At 31.3% G+C, this 18,908-nt stretch overlaps 1 protein-coding gene across 1 annotated transcript in view; it reads left to right on the top strand.

Moving 5' to 3' along the window:
- Positions 1-372: 372 nt before the first annotated feature.
- The window catches only part of LOC127710760 (uncharacterized), a 34,827-nt gene continuing 16,291 nt past the window's right edge, over positions 373-18,908 (top strand). Inside the window, exons 1-2 of the mRNA XM_052216725.1 lie at positions 373-459; positions 2,109-2,358. Of these exons, the coding sequence (XP_052072685.1) occupies positions 2,142-2,358 (217 nt within the window). The 5' untranslated portion in view covers positions 373-459; positions 2,109-2,141. The remainder of the gene's footprint in view (positions 460-2,108; positions 2,359-18,908) is intronic.

Genomic DNA, 18,908 nt, shown 5'->3' with positions numbered 1-18,908 from the left:
GAATATCAGGCACAATCCCTCCTGTTAGGGGTTTAGTATTATACCGTCATAAAATATATGAGAAGAGCATAACCCGTGTCATGCCAACAACTGGTTTTAGAATAAATGTGTTTAATTCCGATGCAAAGACCCTATAAATGAATCAATATTAAAGCCAAAATATGCAATCTTTAATGACCTGACAACAGTATCGTATTATACATGTATTTGTTTGAGGGCCTCAATGAAAATTATACTAGTTCTAATTGAGTTACCCTCTTTGAATAAAGAATTTATTATAATTATTACTTTATTCGCGCCATAATCTTCTTTTTCGCGCCGTCTTTAGTCGTCTTCAGTACCCGTCTATATTGTGACGTTAACAATGGACCATTGACGTTCTACACAAAAAACAACTTTAGTATGTAAAAGCCATAAATGTCCCTTTGGCAGCAAGAGGACGGCTAGACGAACGACAAGGTAAGATGGTAGACTTGTATGCTCTGTGGCAATTTATTTTCTAGAGAATTTTCAATAACAGGTATTGAAGCAAAAGTATTAAAATATACTTTAAATCTTTCGAATCAGTGGCGTAATATACAAACAGTTTTTTTATTGATATTTTGCGTAAAATACTAGGCAAAAATAGAAACGTTACATGTTTGTAATATCATTTATATTCTTTATAACAAAAAATTGATAACAATAAGTTAATGAAATAGTTAGTTAACATCATTTTGAAGAGAACAATAACAAGTTTCTCTATATTGGAAACAATATTGCACATTTCCGGACAATTTTAGAAGGACGAGTACACATGTACAAAATTCAAGTTCACATGTCAATACCGTGTATGACCACCTCTTGCATTTATGACTGCCTGACACCACCGTTGCAATGGATCAATAAGACGTCGAATGAAGTCTTGAGGGATGTTGTTTAATTTCCTGAAAAGTGCTATTCGGAGCTGGGCGAGCGTTTCCGATGGATTTTGGCTATTTCTGATACGTCGTCCAAGTTCGTCCAAAAGATGTTCGATTGGCGATAAATCTCGAGACATTGCTGACCATGGCAACACACGGAAGTTGTCCTGCTGAAAAACGTGGTTGAAACGATGCATTCGGAGAAACAGGAGAACAAATGGAGCCAGAACTTGGTCCCTATACCTGGTTGCATCTATAGGTTACCATCAATAATTTTGAGATCGGTACGTTCCTGGTAGGTAATTCCGCCACCACCAAATCGCTCTGTTTCCTGTACGCACACATCAGAAAATCGTGCATTGCGCCTCCGGTAGACCCTGGCTCTGCCGTCGCTAAATTTCAAGTTGATTTTCGATTCATCGGTAAAAAGAACCTGTCTCCATGTTAGCCTATTCCATCGAATCCGTACCCGAGTCCATTGAAGTCGCGTCATCCTGTGAATCTGCGTAAGGATAGGTCCCTTCAACGGACGACGAACTCTTAGACCAACTTGACGCAATCGTTTACGAACTGTTTGGGCATATATTCTGTTGTTATTTCTTCCATGATGTTGTCGTGCTGTTTGTGACGCGTTTACACATCGATTCCAGAGATGAATAATACGGATGTGCCTGTCTTGACGTTACGTCGTTTCACATGGCCTGCCACTTCGAGGAGGATCATTTGTCGTGCAAGTATCTCTTCGACGAGTCTTCAGCCTTGCAATAGTCATTCTAGAGACATTAAAATGATTTGCAATCTGCATTTGAGTCATTCCTGCTGCCAACATCCCAATAGCTCGTTCTCTCTCATTTTGGCGTAGACGGGGCATTGACTTACGTGTAACTTTTCAACTTTTCAATGCAACCTTTTTTTTAACAATAGTGTTTGACACAATTAATGACCAAAAGGACAACTCGATTCCATCTCTTTACAGATAAATTTTTGAATAAATGTGTATTTGTTTGAAATTAGAAAATGACGTTTCGTCATATCCGAATTTTTTACAAATGAGTAAATTTGATAGATAAATCATTCAGGTCACTAGTTTTAATCTTGAAAATATTTGAAATTAATATATGTATTTTTTTTAATTAAAAACCAATGTAACGTTTCTTGTTTTGCCTAGTATATTATCTTATCCAGTGTTTCTTTTTTTTTTTACAGCTCAAATATTTACTGTTGGCTGTTAACAAAAGTATGAAATTTGGTAAAATGCTATACTGTGCTACTAGTTTGATATTCGGATGTATTATGTTGTCGTCTGCTTGCAAACTTGCCATTTCCAATTATAAAGGGAAACTGGTCACTAATCAAATGCTACAAAAGAGAATCCTGAAAATCGAGATCACGTTGAAAGACACACTTGAAAGACAATCAAAGATGCTCAAAACAGTTATGGAAAAGGCACATAAAGGTACGGAAAAATTTAATTAATGGAATATGAATCGCCTGCCATTTGTATTTACTTTCAGAAATTCAATGATTTCTTTTTTATTGGGATAATGTTTAATTGACTCCAAATTTCAGTTTTATTGCAGATAGTAAACTAGTTAAAGAAATTAACCAAAGTCTAAAAATATCATTTTGCCATACAAGGACGTATATTAGATGTTAGTGATACATGTACGTCCTTGGCCATACCTGGAACATAATATATTGGTATAATAGTCCAAGGCCATACCAAATAAAATTGTTGTTGGTAGCAGATTTATCACAATCTTTTTATTCTATTGTAGAGACACCGGTCTATTTTTTGTGTTTTATAGACACTTTTCTACTTTTGAAGATTGTATGTTTTCTCTACTATATGTCTTTTTCTTTTGGTTATTGTGCGACCCCTATATAGAATAGAATATTTCAGAAATGACTGTAATATTTTCTGTCTATGAAGAAATAACATTAAAAACTGCCTTTATTTAGTTTACGTATACATATATATACATAGCGGGTTATTTTAAAGTACTAGTGTGCACCACATTTTTGATGTTATTTCGAAAAGACAGAAAAAATATTACAGTAATTTCTTATAATTTAATTCTAAATTCCATTTTAAGGATGTTCGCTAGCGCTACTCTGTTTCAGAATAAAAAGCTTTATAAAAGACTGTTATAAATTGATAGTATATAAATCATGAAAAAACGTTATCGTACTTCACGGTCACGTGACAAAATTATGTCTATGTGCTGATACACTCACTGTCAGCCAATCGGAAGACAAATTAAATTATAATAGAATAGAATATGTTCATTTCCTAAATCACAGGGCCCGTAAAGGGCATTAAATCAGTTACAATTGATTGACATAATTGACATAATTACTCTAAATATCAGCACAGAAATGTTAAATCTGCAAATTTGTGGACGCAATTTTTTTGTTCTTCCGGGATTCGAACTCATGCTATTTGGATACCGAGACAACACCGCCTGCACTATGTCCATCGTTCTAGACCACTCGGCCACCCGTCTGAACTATATATAAAGAAAACATAAAAACATGTCATAAAACCTATCTTTCCATATTTTATTTCAAAATTCATAGATTTCTTTTTATGCACAAAAATGTGTTTTTTTCATGAACAATCTAAGCAAATTTGGGCAATTTTGAACGACTCGTAGCTAGAAAAATAGCACGGTGACCCATACTTTTTATAACATTTTTGAAAAAAAGCATAGTAAAATCTTCATTTTGGCAAAGTATAAGAAAATTATATCTGAGGAAAAATATACCGATGATCTACCTTAATATAGCCATGGAAGTATACATATGGTCATTGTAATAAAAAAAAATCAGGTTTAATATACTCCTCGATGTTTGACAAGGATTGTAAATTACTACATGTATTTGCGGAAATAGATTGAAGGACTACCTTCTCCAAAAAATATAGTTATAAATAACTCATTAAAAGTTAAAATAAGTAACTCATATTAAAAGTTAAAGTATCAGGTGCACTACTTCGTGTCCCATCGTTCCATCTATAGAAGACTCGTTGCATGATTCTTGGAATTTCGTCAATTCGTTTTAAAAAAAGTCGCGGCAATCTGTATTGATAAGCTAAGTTAGAGGGTAGCAAAAATGAGGTTTGATAAGATACCTCGATGTTTGGCAAATTACTACCGATATGTGATTTGCGGGAATAGATTAGCAATTGTTTAAGTACATATAATACCAGTAATTTCAAGATAAATATTATTTAGTCATAATCATTTTATCAGATATCCGTTTGTCATTTTTATTTTTGGAAAACGTATGAGTTTTCTAAGGACGACTAAAAAAAATATAGTTATACATGGCAAAGTCCTTTTTTTTTCTTTTTTTTTTTTAATATGTTAAACCCCTCCCCTTAATAAATCCGATTAAAAGTTAAAGTATCAGCTAGTGCACAACTTCGTATTCAATATATTGAAGAATCATTTCAAGTTTCTGTGAATTCGATCAATTCATTTTCAAGAGTATTCTGTATGCATAAGGCAAGTTAGATTGTCTAGCTGACAGAGGCCTAGAGCGTGTTTGGTGACAAAATAGGACGATATGTTATTAGCAAAACACACACACACACACACACACACAAACACAAAAAACCCATTATTTTTCTCAAAAACAGTATCCGTATTCAACGGACAGGCGATGCAAATTAAAACAGATTTTTTTATTTGCGTAGGGGACATGAACTATACTGTACTGGTCCTGTTATTCCTGTTTCCTTCTGTCTATCACACGACCGTTTAAAACAACAAAACAACAACTTTTAAAATTATATTCTTAACCTTTTGAAAAAAAAGAAGACAAATATAAGACTATATACTGATCTCAATATCATGAAATCGTCCGACCTTAAAGCAATTCTTTCTTCTCCCTGTATACTAGTTTGATCAACATTGACTTGTAATAATCTGAGATAACTACAACACATATGCATGATAGAAGTTTCCGTTATGATAAAGAAATATTTTATACTTTATCTTTTCTGTGATTTTTCTTTCTCTTTTTTTTTTCTTTGTTAGAATTTCTTCTAATAAAAAGAAATAAATGACTATATGATATTAGGCACTAGATGATTAATTTAAGGATAATCTTACTAAATTTTGTAAAAGAAAATAAAGAATGATATGACATGTCAAGTTAACAGATACTTAACGATTTTGCGGCATCGCACTAAAAACGTTTGAAGTCAGTTTGTTGGAGTTCTGTCAATATAATACATCCCCGCTTGGACATAATATAGTGTTAGGATACCATTTTCAGAATCATGTAATTATATAAACGACTTTTTGTATTAAGGATGCTTGCTTGTCATGTTTTGGAATTTTTGTCAGATTTTCGAAATCCTCTGGTTTTATCCATTTGAATGCCTTAAAATATTTGACCATGGACCCCCATTTTTCTTTTTATAAATCTTTTACATGTATAAGTATAAGCCATTTGTAAAAGTCTTATAAAATCTTATTTATTTTTTAATAGTTTTTGAGAACTTTAACTGGTCAATGATAAAGCTATGAAAAATCAAGTGAGATCATTTTCCCGCCAAAATTCCAATGGCTAATATCTCGAAAACAAGCACATTGACCCCTATATTTTTTTGGCTTTTTTTATTCCTCAACTAATCCCCTATCAATATATACTAGTGTTATGGAAAGCTATTTATTTTGGAACTGAGCAGCGAACTTCCTTAAGGATGTTCGCTACTATTGTTTTTTACTTTTTGTCAGATATTCGAAATCCTCGACTAGTTTTATCCATGTTAGCTGGGACTATTATACTAATAGTTAGTATAATAGTCCCAGATGTTAGTGCCAATAAAAATTTTGTCCGCTAACCCTTACTTTTCTTTTCATAATTTTATCACATATTGTCAAAAAGCCATTTTTGAAAATCTTATATAATCCTTGTTATTTTTTCATAGTTTTTGAAAGAAAAAAGGTGCCAATCTGTATCTGTATCTGTATCTTTATATTTTCTGCTAATATAGGCACACCCTCAGTATGAAGTCAATGAATAATATCCGTTCACCAGTAGAATGTTATAAGTTAAAAGTATCCAATCACCAATAGAATATATATTACGATGTACACTATATACAATTGTCGGTATATTCCTACACCAATATCACACACGTTCTTATTTATAAAATCTAAAAATAAGTCTATAAATAGCAAAAGTTTTGCAGTCCACACACAACCATTTTCTTAAGTAAAACTATTAGCTTAAATTATTTTTTCTAGATCTTTTCTTACCTAAATTTAAAAGTTTGTATCTATGTACATGGAGCTTATATATTAATGTTCTATATGGGTGTTAATAAAAGTATATAGTTCGCTGGTTAGAGAGTTATCACAGTAGTTCACTAAGTGGTATGGGTTGATAATTACATGGATGTTAAATATATGAAAAATCTAGAGAACAGTTCCCGCCAAATTTTCAATGTCTTATATCTCGAAAACAACCACACGGATCCTTAGTTTTTTTCTGCTTTTTTTAGTTCCTTTATTTATATACTATCAATTTATATAAATTGAAAAGCTTGTTATTTTAAAACAGAGTAGCGAACATCCTTAAATAAATTTAGGATTGGATGAACAGAGAAGCAAAACACTATTAATAATATTGAATTCGTAATCGAAGATGAGAATGCAATCAAAATCTGATTATAAATGAATGCATATTGATCTGGTCATCAATATATAATCACAATTAAAAGCCATTTGTTCAGAGAACAATTGAAGGTCTTTCCACATTAAATTTCTAAATAATTAAAAAGGAGCTACTTGTGGTTTACTCGAAGTAACTATTTGTATCTAATTATAGATTTCTTCATACTGATTTAAAAAATATTATATATATAATTTAGTCTGAATAAATGGAGATAATTTGCTAGTTCCGGTTTAGAAAATGTCACTTCCGGTCTGATATGATAGCTTTAGTCACACAGATTCAAAAAATATATAGTTTCTATTTACTTTTGCTTGAAGTTGTAACACTACTAATTCGAGCCCGGCCAGAAAGCACATACCAGAAAGTTCTACATATCTAACACAATAGTTCCTACGCATGGGTGTAACTTTCAAAATTTGAAAAAATATTTAGGTAATTTTGGTATCAAATGAAAGCTGAATGACTGGTGATCATTGTAAAACACTTTTTTATTTATAATTTTGAATAATAAAAAAATGCATGAAATTTTAAAAGGAGGGTACAGTTTGCCTGTTTGTCAGATCTGAAGTACCTGATTTGGTATATCCGACATTAAGGGAACCAGTTCTCTCTTTCATGGCATTTAAAGTATGTTGATTTTTTCAGTACACGACATCATAAAGTGTTGCTTTGACATGCAATGATTGTCACTTTATTTGAACTTAAAACAAAAGAGCTTGAAATTGAGGAATTTAACATAGAAAGCAATGGGGCAATGAATTAGTGGTGTACTTCCTGAAATAAGGGAGATATATTGCCACTTCCGGTTAAAAAAATCACATCCGGTACCACATGATATGTTACTTTGGGTGCAATCAACACTTTTTTCTATGACGTCATATCTTGAGGGACCATGCATATAAGTGACCCTTAGTGGTGGTATTGTTAATAAAGATACTTGTATAAAACTAGATATCTGGAATCAGAATTTTCTCTAGTTTATAATGAAATAAAAATAAAGTGTAATTTTAACATAACTAAAAAGTTCTATCCAGAGAAAATGAAACAAAAGGCCTTTTCTGAACATGAAAAACCTGAGATCAGGTCATGTGCATACCCATGTATACATTATACAGGCACATTTCAGATAATCAAAACTGTATGAATTCGTAGATTTTTACCTGGTCTTTTAAAACATTCTCGCTTCAGAGCACGTTCGCCTGCTTCGAAAAGAGCTACAGTAGCTGCAAATAAGTTTTCAATTTTCACTGCCAAAAAAAACAGGATGTTAAATGTGTTGTCTCCCCTTAAAACATGTATATTTAATCTATTTTTTTTTAAATTATTTTAATCATTCAACCTGACAGTTTTAATTGAAAGCTAATTAACCGATTTTTACAATCAAATACAAAAAAAACAAGATTTTTTTCACCAATTATGTAAATAAAAAGGGATTTCCGTCCATGGTTTTTTTTTATAGGAAACTGTTTATAGCACCCTTTATACTGATTCCAAAAATATATGGTTCAAGGTACTTTTAAATGAAATCAGTGCAGAAAATGAATACTTCCGGTTTACAAAGGTCATTTCCAGTTGACCTTCTCAATGTCATATATCTACCGACCTAATGAAAAAAACCCATAGCTTTATCATGTACAAATATGAATTTACAACAAAGGTCAAAATGTGGAACGTCAAATTTACCTTTGATCTTGACCTAAATTTGAAGGTCATGAAGCAAGGACCTCAAATCAAAATACCCTAGGTCTCTCCTATATATGTTTAATGAGTTATATCACCATACAGCTAATTTCAAATATAAAAGATATAATTAACAATAAAGTAAAAATATTTTGTCCATCTCTTTTACGGTTTCTGATGAGAAGGTATAAAAAGCCAAAATCAAAATTCAAAATATGATCTTGACCGTTGACCTTGGCCTCATTTTTTCTTGGTGGACCGTTGACCTCAAATCAAATGACCCTAGGTGTCTATCACTTATGGTTTACCAGTTACAAATACATTTCTATTATATCAAATACATAAGGGGAAATAACTCTCATATGGAGTCTCCGGGACGTTTCGGTCGAATGTTTTTTTGACAACCTTAGGATATAACGAGCAATTTGGAAAAATAAATTTGTCGGTTTCTTTTACGGTTGCGAAGGAGTATCAATAACAAGGAAAACAGTGTTTGGGGAGATAACTCTTATAGGGAAAAGTGTTCGGTTAAACGGTGTCAGTTTCAAAAGCGTATAAACTGTTCGATATCATATGAGCTGCGTCGGATAGAAATCGACCTTATGCAAATGAAAATCAAATGAATATCAATACATCTGTTAACATATTGCGGGTTGAAAAAATCTCTATGCCAATTCTGTAACTGTTTGCAAATTTAGTGATATAAGAACCGTACAACACAGACCAAAGTTCATCTATTATTTTATGTTCCAAACTCAGTCAACATCATATACATGTGACACGTACACCAGGACTTGCATAAGGTCGATTTCTACCCGATGCAAATATCTAAGCGACATCTTGCGAAATAAAATCTTCTCGCAAGAAATAAATATGGCGGAAGAAAAAAAAATAATAATCAGAACAAAATAAATAGGTCTTTCCCACGGAAAATTGGAAAGACCTAATAATAATAATAATCAGAACAAAATCACAAGGTATTTCCACAAAAAATGTGGAAAGACCTAATAATAAACATTCTTTATGTTTTCAATCAAATTAAATTGATTCTATTAACATTAATAAAATAAGAAGATGTGGTTTGACTGCCATCTAAGACAACTTTCCACCAGAGACGAGTTGTTTAAATTTAAAATTGTACTGTTGTTATTTTTTTAGTGACAATCCTTAGATAATCTATTTGAGGCAATTTTAACGGGATTTGAATACACAATCATATAGAAATAACAATTTTGTCGGTCTTTTAACGAATGCATTAAAACAGCATTTAGTATGTTTTACTGAATGAGACCTCTTGATTCGGCAAGATGAAATTAAAAAATATATTTAACATCAATCTGTTTTTCTGTTAATTAACTTCGTTAAAGTGAATACACAAGAAATAGGTGCGCAAAATAAATTGAAAAGTTTGTACCTTTCATGTCTTGTCCGTTAAATATTTGCATGACTTAAATTTACTTTGGCCGTCAAAAGGAAATTGTTATTTATTCTTGTATAAATTGAAAAAAAGTACTTTTAATTGAATTCCCTTGTTATTTTTTTTTAAATTCCAGCTTTTCCACATAATTGAAATTCATTGAATCAATACAATATTAAACAAAGAGTCCATAATTTCGAATAAATCACAAAACGATAACGAAAGTAAGCTTCAGGTACATGTACTTGTAAGTAAGTAAGTAAGTAAGTAACTTATATGACAATAAATATGTCGGCTTCTGGGTATACATCAGTGGATATATGATGGAAACGATGCTGGAAGCATTTCTGTTTCTTGTTTAACTTGTCTATTGTTTGCGTTGTAAATGATTATATAATTAGAAAAAAAAACAGGGTTAATATATCCACGAGATGACTGACTCTCCGCCCCAAAAAAATTCAAGATAATAGATCGATGGATATTTTAAATTGAACTGGATGAAATATCTATCACAATATTTGAAAAGCTTTAAATTCCCGCCGTATGTGATCATATATTCGAGCAAAATGTCCTATTCTCTGGAATACATGTACATTTCAAAATAAATTTAAATACTGTCTTTAAACAAAAAGGCTAAATTCTCCGAAATGCAACAAAACTATACAGTTAAGAAAGACAACAACTGAAATAAATAACTTAACAATAAATTTTCAACTGAGACGGGTGACTCGCAATACATTCGTTTGCCATAATACAATCATTTCCTTGTATTATTCCTGAAGAAATACGTCCTTGTAAATCATTGTTATATTTTCTTTATATGTAACTCTTTCACACACACACACACACACATACAGCTTAAGCCTGCCCAATAACTGTTATCGTCTTTTCCGTTTTTTTGTGTGGTACATGCATAAACATATCTCTGCCATGTTCGATCTTAAAAGTTATTACAATAATTTACAAAATAAGAAGATTTGGTAAGATTGTCATTGAGGCAACTTGTCACCAGAGACCAAAGGACGTGGTTGAAAACAACTATAAGAGACTAAAAGATACGGTTTTTATCCATGAGCAAAATCTTTATCTCAAAGTAAACTATGTAAGACCTCGACATGTCAAATGTCGAATTAATAAAGCGAGAAAACCAACGGACTAGATTGTTCTAATGAAACAAAAATAAACAACACCCAAAATATTACAGACAGCAACCAAACTGAAACCACCGAATTCCAGGCTCCTGATCTAAGGTCAAGTTACAGTAAATAGGCTATGTGACAGATTTCAGTAAAATTTTGCATACAAATCTGGCTCGATGAACTACAACTGAAAATCGAAAAAGTAATGCATTTATCTCATTTATCATTTAAAATATTACTGATTGAATTCTTTCAAAATGGGTGAACATTTGTATAGAAAGCACATAAAATCGGCGAAAAACCTTCAAAAATGTGTCTTAAAATCTTCAAATCTCTTATTTCTACTCCATAGATTTTTCTTAAAAAACTATATGTTGTTGATACATACATTTCCGTTTTAATGATGCAAAATAAAGATAGGGTCACCGACTTCGTTTTTACGGTATGCATCATTCAAAGTTGTGTTCTTTGTGAAAAAAATCCCACAAAACGTCGAAATAATCGTAACGTCATCGCGTTGTAGGCCGTAAAACGTAGATTTTTGACTTTTTTCACTAACAACAAGGTAACAAATCGATTATTAGGCAAAAAACGAAGTCGGTGACCATATGATTATTTTATATCATTAAAACAGAAATTTATATCTGTCAATAACATTTAGTTTTTTAAGAAAAATCTATGGAGTAGAAATTAAAGATTTGATGATTTTAAGACAAATTTTAGAAGGTTTTTCGCCAATTTTGTGTGCTTATTATACAAATATTCACCCATATTGGAAGAAATCAATTTGTAATATTTCAGATAACAAAAGAGATAAATGCATTATTTTTTCGATTTTCAGTTGTAGTTCAACGAGCCAAGATTGTATGCAAAATTTTAGCAAAATGTGCGACATAGCCCATTTACTGTTCCTTGACCTTAAGATAGACACACAAATCAAGTGGTGGGGTTAAACATATTTTTGAGTGATTAAACCCGGTTAGCCAATAGAAAGTCACAGGACAGAAACTAACAAATTTGATAGGACAAAAAGTCACGCGGGACAAAATGTAATAAATAATTTGTCAGTTATAATTATTTTGATAAAATGGAGAAAGTTCTTGAAATAATTTCTGGTTATTACCTTCATTCATTTAACAGTTTAGGAAATTGTTCATTAGCCTTGATGAATGAAGATTTATCAAAATGTAATCATGCAAAAGATATATTTCTTGGCACCATGAAGCTGTTAAGTACCAAATCACTTTGACTAATTGTTGTCTTAACAAGAATTTGTCTTTATTATTTTTTTATAATAGATTTTGTTTACAAAGTTGTTTTATATAAAATAGTTCAAGAAAAATACAAAAATTATTTTTTATCTATAATAAGTGTTTACTTATTCAATGCATGGAAGTAATATGGAAGGGAATAACAACGACTAATTAGCATGTATTAATGGCCTGCAGAGCTCTGTTCTAAAGTCATATGATTTGATTCAATTATAGTCTCAGCGGCAAGACCCCTTTGGTTACTATCTGTGATACCGCGGTTGTAAAATGGCATCTGGAATTTCTTATCAGTCACGTGATTTTATCGAATCCTAGTTTATCAATTAACAAGGTGGCGCTGTATCATATAAAAAACTTCTACCTTCAAAAAGAAATCGAATGATGTAAAAAAAACTTGAAAAACGGACGAGAATTATTTACACTACAGCAGTTAAACATGGAAAATTGTATTTATTTTTGCATATTTTTGCTTTTTACCGTTCGTTTTAAACTGATCTAAAAGTATTTTTCGATTGAAAGCCGATCCCGAGTAAAACAGGTAATACCGACGAAGCGATCAGGTTTCACATGATGTTTAACAAAATAATGAAGACAAATGAAGACATAGATTTTTTTACTATTGAAATGTGCAAAGTATATCGAGATTTAAAAAAGGATATTTACCTTTAAGTATTTTGAATTTATGTATATGTAATAAATGTCAATGATTACATTATTGAAACTGGACAATGTTAATCGGGATAATAAGTTCGTAAATATCTATTTTAAAAAAGTGTTTTAATACAGTTAATATAACACGCTACAGCAAAAAATAAAAACAAACAGACAAAATGAGCTTGATCATGACCTTATCTGCCTAACCGCAAATTCATTTATACGAATTAGTTTAAAGAATAGAAACGTTTGTGAATATTTTAATTGACTGGTATACATTATTCATATTTAATAAAAGGGGGTCCAAACATATTTTTTGTACAATCATATTCTTAAAATTTTAAGAAATGGCGTCTTAACTGTCTGTAAATATCAAAATTTAAAAACGATCCACCCATGTTCTCCACTTTTTTAGATCGAAATAAACAGAAATAGGAAAATTAGACTAAAATCAACATTGAACGAATTACTCTATTCGGCAGCGTACATCAGCGAAATGTAACGAGTGGACTATTCGGGTTACTTTGCACGTATATACGACAACAACTTGTCTGTTCGTAATTTTCCGTGAACACGAAAACGACCGAAAAGTGTCGGTGATTTGATCGATCACATGCGGAGAATCAACTACCATTCCATATCGTAAACTGATTAACGAGTAATCGAAAGATAGGCGGTAACGCAGATGAAACCTTTGAACTGACGTTGTTGTTATTCCTTTCAATATTACTTCCATGTTCAATGGAAGTAAAATCAAGGAATTGTATATTAAATATACAATTCCTTGGTAAAATGAAATACTTCCATGCTTATTCGAAGAAAATAATATCAAAACTGAATTGTGACTTTTGGTTCTGTGACTTTTTGTCCATGACTTTTAATCTGTGACTTTTTTCCTGTGACTTTCTTTCCTACATTCCTCGAACCTACAAACCCAACTTAACCTAGGACAATGGTATAACAGCACCACAAAAACAACCTTTGAAATCAGTTGAAAAAGGCTTGAACTTTTCAGATTGGCATGAGACACAAAAAACTATTCACAAAAAGATAAAAGATCTAGAGTACCGATCTGAAAAAAGATCATTTTTCTGTACACATCCAACATGCATATAATTATATTGTTCACTCAACCCGGGAAAATGTGCTTATATCCAAGTCGATGTATACTGACCAATTCAATAATTCGTGATGAACTGTCAATAAATGTTTGAACTTAAGGTGTATCATCGGTATATATTTCCTCAGATAGCATTTTTTTATACTTTGCCAAAATGACGATTTTACCATTCTTTTTTCGAAAATATAATAACAAGTACGGGTCGCCGTGGTATTTGTCAAGCTACAAGTCGTTCAAAATTGCCCAAAATTGCCCAAATTTGCATAAATTGTTCATAAATAAACACAATTTTGTGAATGAAAAGAAATCTATGAGATAGAATTTTGAAATAAGATATGAGAAGATAGCTTTTATAATATGATTTAAGAAAATAAAACGAGAAAGTGGTGTCACAAAACTTATGTTCTTGCTACAAGTAAAAAATGAAAATTTCATTATCATTCCAGTATAAAATTATCACTATCAGAGACCAAACTCAAGCTGGCAGCCACTTTTAGCAGCCAATCAAGATAGCAGCCACTTTTTTCCAGCAGCCAATTTTCATGATATGTCTAAAAACCAAAATACTGTATAAGACTCAAACGTTCCAAAAATCTCAAAATCTTAGTTAAATATAATTTAACAGCGGAATTCGACAATTTCACGGCTTGTGGTGATTCTCAAAGGATTTCAGTCCGTTTTAAATACCAATAATGATAGCAGCCACTTTTTTCGGAGGACACCGTTTGTTTTATAAAAAATTGTACAATCTACAATTTAAAATAGTTTTCAGTTTCGTTCTTTTTTTATCGTTTCTGGTTCCTTATGATAAGGAGGTACAGAAACAATGTAGGAATAGAAAATTAAAAAAATAAAAGTACAATTACCATTGTTAATAATAGATTTAAGTAACTTGTGAGGAATCGTGTTATATATATAATTCCAACCAATTTGGACTGAATAAAATAGAGGCAATGCAAGATAGAAAAATCACATACATGCTTTCCATACACTCGGCATCCTCAAATATCCAGTATTTTAGTTGAAACCATTTTTAATATCTATTTCTGTATATATGAAATGAAACATTTCGATATACATGTAATGGTTTACTTATCTCTTTTTTAATGTGAACAAGTATTTTCATAAAAATCCTACGTGGAATATTTTGTACGGCATGCATCATTACCAATTCATCGATTTAAAACTGAAATTTTCCTTAGTATGGAAAATACGTTAAGGGCATACGATACAGTTACAGGGGAGGTAATGACGTTGCTAACGTAAATTGTTATTTTTCGCGACGTCAAACTGTGACTTATCGGGAAAAGATGCAGTTTTCGACTGATTTTTATCATTCAAACTGATTTAACTTGAAAACGAGTTCATGGACCCCTCTTTTTTAAAATGACATTTGGTTTGATTACGTAGGAAGATTATGCGTACCAATTTTCATGAAAAAGTCAATAGTGCAATTTTTTTTTAATTTGATAAATATACAGCAAAAAATGACGTTTTTTTTCTTCATTCATGAACATTTGATAAATATGAGTTATTTGTAAAAATAAAATGTACAAATTTATAGAACATTTATATAAAACAGAAACTACAAATAATTTAACAAAAAACAGCTTGTGTTTATCTTTTAAAACAAAAAAGTTATGTATTTCTGTCGAAAGGAAAAATACGTCCACAAATCCGAATTTTGAGGAAATATCTGAAATTTCAACCTCAATTTACTCAAAAAGTAGCACATGATGGTATATTTTTTATTACATATTTGATTTAATCAGGTAAAAAATAGCCTATATGCAAATTTTCATCAAAATTTCATTATGGGATCAAAACTGTATCGTATGCCCTTAAGGGGCAACTTTGAACCTCTGTGGTGGCCAGACGGGATCGGATCCCAGAAAAATATTTAAGTGGCGAATAGCCTCGGTCAACACCTTTGAAATGAGCTAGGTTGAAACGGCAAAATTATGTGAAACTTGTAACATAAAATAAGCATAACATAGAGTTTTTGACCTTAAATTTATACAAATTCAACATATTTTCCCGCATTTTCGTATAATAGAATTTTTCGGATTCGGACTATGACGTCATACGAAATTCACCGCAAAAAAAATCAAAAACGGCCATGGTGGATGAGTTTGAAATGTAGTTCGTCATGTGTAAGAAGTAGTAATTTGGAAGGATTAATATTCGAAAATGGAAGAATCGGTAAGAAAAAATATTGAATTGCTATTTTTTTTATTTCAAAATATCTTGATATTCCAAATGTGCATAACAAGAGGTTTAAAAAAATCTGCAAAATATGAATGATAGTCCAGACTGAACACCTGAATTTTTTTAATGTCCAGCTATTATGTTACAATTTAAAGAAATGACGTATTAACGCTATTTTCTGAATAGGGTCCACGACATAGTCGCTTATTATTTCCATTACACTGCTCTTAGCTTATATTTATTTATATTTCCAGAATGTGCATATGCTGCACTTTGTTGTTAAAAAAAAAGAAATATGTTGAACGTGTATGTTTAAAGCTATGTGATAAACTAAGTGTCCAGTGTTTTTGTTACGCGTTTGTTTTCTGGGGGGAAATGCCGACGTCGTAAATGATTGAAATAATTTGAAGACGTTACGTTTGTGGACTCAGCTTTGTGCACGCCGTCTCACACATGTTTATTCTACATGTAACATTAAAGTAGCAATACTTGCAATACACAAGGTATAATTATGTTGGTTTTTTTGTTTGTTTGTGTTTTCCACTTTTCAATCATGAGAGAGGATAAAGCATACAATCGAATCATTATGTTGAAAAGTGAACTTCCAACAATTAAGAATCTTAATATATTTTTCATTATTATGACAAAAATAAATTTGCTAAAAGCTTCAAAGAAAAACTTTGACAAAATACACACGTATTATTATTAGGTTAGACTGGTGTTATTGTAGCGGATGCATGTGGAAATTAAAATCCTTCGGATTTATGACATAAAAGAAGAATCTTCATCGTTATTCCATATATCGTGACCATATAAAACATCAATTGGATTAGGTTCTTTGGTTGCACCAGCTATATTTTTTTAACAGAACAAATGACATGATTTTTTTTTAATTATTAAAATTTCAATACTAGTAATTATTATTCCATAATTTTTCCATAACCGTAAGCTAACTAACAATAATATCTTCCCTGAAAAAACACATAAACTCCCAATACTATGATAAAGTTTAAAATATGTTTTTAACAAAAATATTTACGAATTAACTTTTTACGACTACATGTACTGCATAAAACTACACACCCCGGGATACCAACATTGATTTGTGTGATTCAAGTAGCTAATTAAGATTGTTCTCCACAGGGAGTGATGCGTGTAATGTCACCGTGTATATATTATTAATTTCTCACACCTTTCTTATCATTTCAAGTTGAAATCTTTCAGAGTTTTATCTTTGACGAGTTTTTGATTTGGCTAAGTTAGCTACATGTATTTGGAAAATGTTTACTTAATACTTTGTCATAGTTCACGGAGATCCGTTACATATATTCCTTTAGAAATAAACATAATTATAAAATGATTAATTAAAACGAATATGAAAATAAATAAAAAATACTCGAAACTGTAACATATTTTGAAAAGTTTTAATTCTAAAAAATCGCATAATGGATTGTTACTTGATAAAACAACGACCGAAATCATAAAGTCTCGCAGCATGCATAGAGGTAGCACGGTAGTATTTGCATTCCAGAATTTAGGTTGCTCTTTTGTGTACCCTACTTAAGTCAATGTATCTGAACAGTGTGATTGGACAAAAAATACAGTATCAACTGAACATACTTTCCCAAACTGAGGGATGAATCAGGTGTAGAAAAATATGAAATAATTTTACATACAGATGAAAATGAATTTTTGAGAATTTTTGAGAATTTTGTATTCACCGCACGATGAAAGACCTAAAAGCACTGGTAGTCTTAGGTTCTTAAAGATAGCAAAAAATATAAACGGTCATGATACATATTCAAATTCATTTCTGAATAGTAAAATGAAAGTACTTCAGTTAACTGTGAGTGTAGAATTTTTAGCAGTGTTAGAAAGTGGTGAAAATTCTAAAAAGGCTATCATTGTCCCTTATGGGCAAGGAAATACTACCGTGCCACATAGAGGTTTACATCTACTGTGTCTAATAAAAGATACACACACGTATTCCTCATTATTAACTTAAACACAAAGTAGACTTATAAGTCCATCTTTTTAAGATGCCATAGTAAAAACAAATGTCTTGCTTTAGGAACAGACAAATCAATTTTAAAAAAACTCTTAATTCGACAAAAATGTTGAAACTGTGAAACTGACATGATGTTTGATTTTTTTTATTGACCAAAAATTAATGTTTTTTATTATTAGGTTAGGTTGACGTTTTATTTTCAACTGAGACCATATGCAATCCCATCAGAAATAATTATGGTTCTCTTTTCACCGACATGTCCCTTTTTTAACCAAGCTAATGATTAAAGCTATTGATTTAAAGTACATTGGAAAATTCCATTATTGTATGACAAATATTCTACAAATCATGATTTTGCATGGACAAGACTTTTGTGCAAGTGTGATGCTAGTTAATTTATCATATCCAGTATAAAAGTTATCCTAAGCAATGGAGTATAACATATATGGCAATCTATGGACTTCTTCCATCTGGCAGTAAATGAGTATTCTTTATAGCTTGCTGTTCGGTGTAAGCCGAGGCTCCGTGTTGAAGGCCGTACTTTGACCTATAATTTTTCATTTTACAAATTTTGACTTGGATATAGAGTTGTCTCATTGGCACTCATACCACATCTTCTTATATCTAATCGCTTCATTGTGCTGAATGTATAAACACGCAGCCACGTCCGATGCCACATCTCCTTTACCTTAGCATATATATATATATCCTTGCAACAACTCTTTCAGGGGTTTGATGGCAAAAAAATCATTTTCGAGTTTGCATTCGAAATTTCTGTTCTTCATCGTGTTCTTCCTAGTCGTTCCACTTATTGAATT

This window comes from Mytilus californianus, unplaced genomic scaffold, assembly GCF_021869535.1.
Source record: "Mytilus californianus isolate M0D057914Y unplaced genomic scaffold, xbMytCali1.0.p SCAF_8, whole genome shotgun sequence".
NCBI lineage: Eukaryota > Metazoa > Mollusca > Bivalvia > Mytilida > Mytilidae > Mytilus > Mytilus californianus.
The sequence above is the reverse complement of the archived record's forward strand: the minus strand, read 5'-3'. Positions and strand labels throughout refer to the sequence as shown.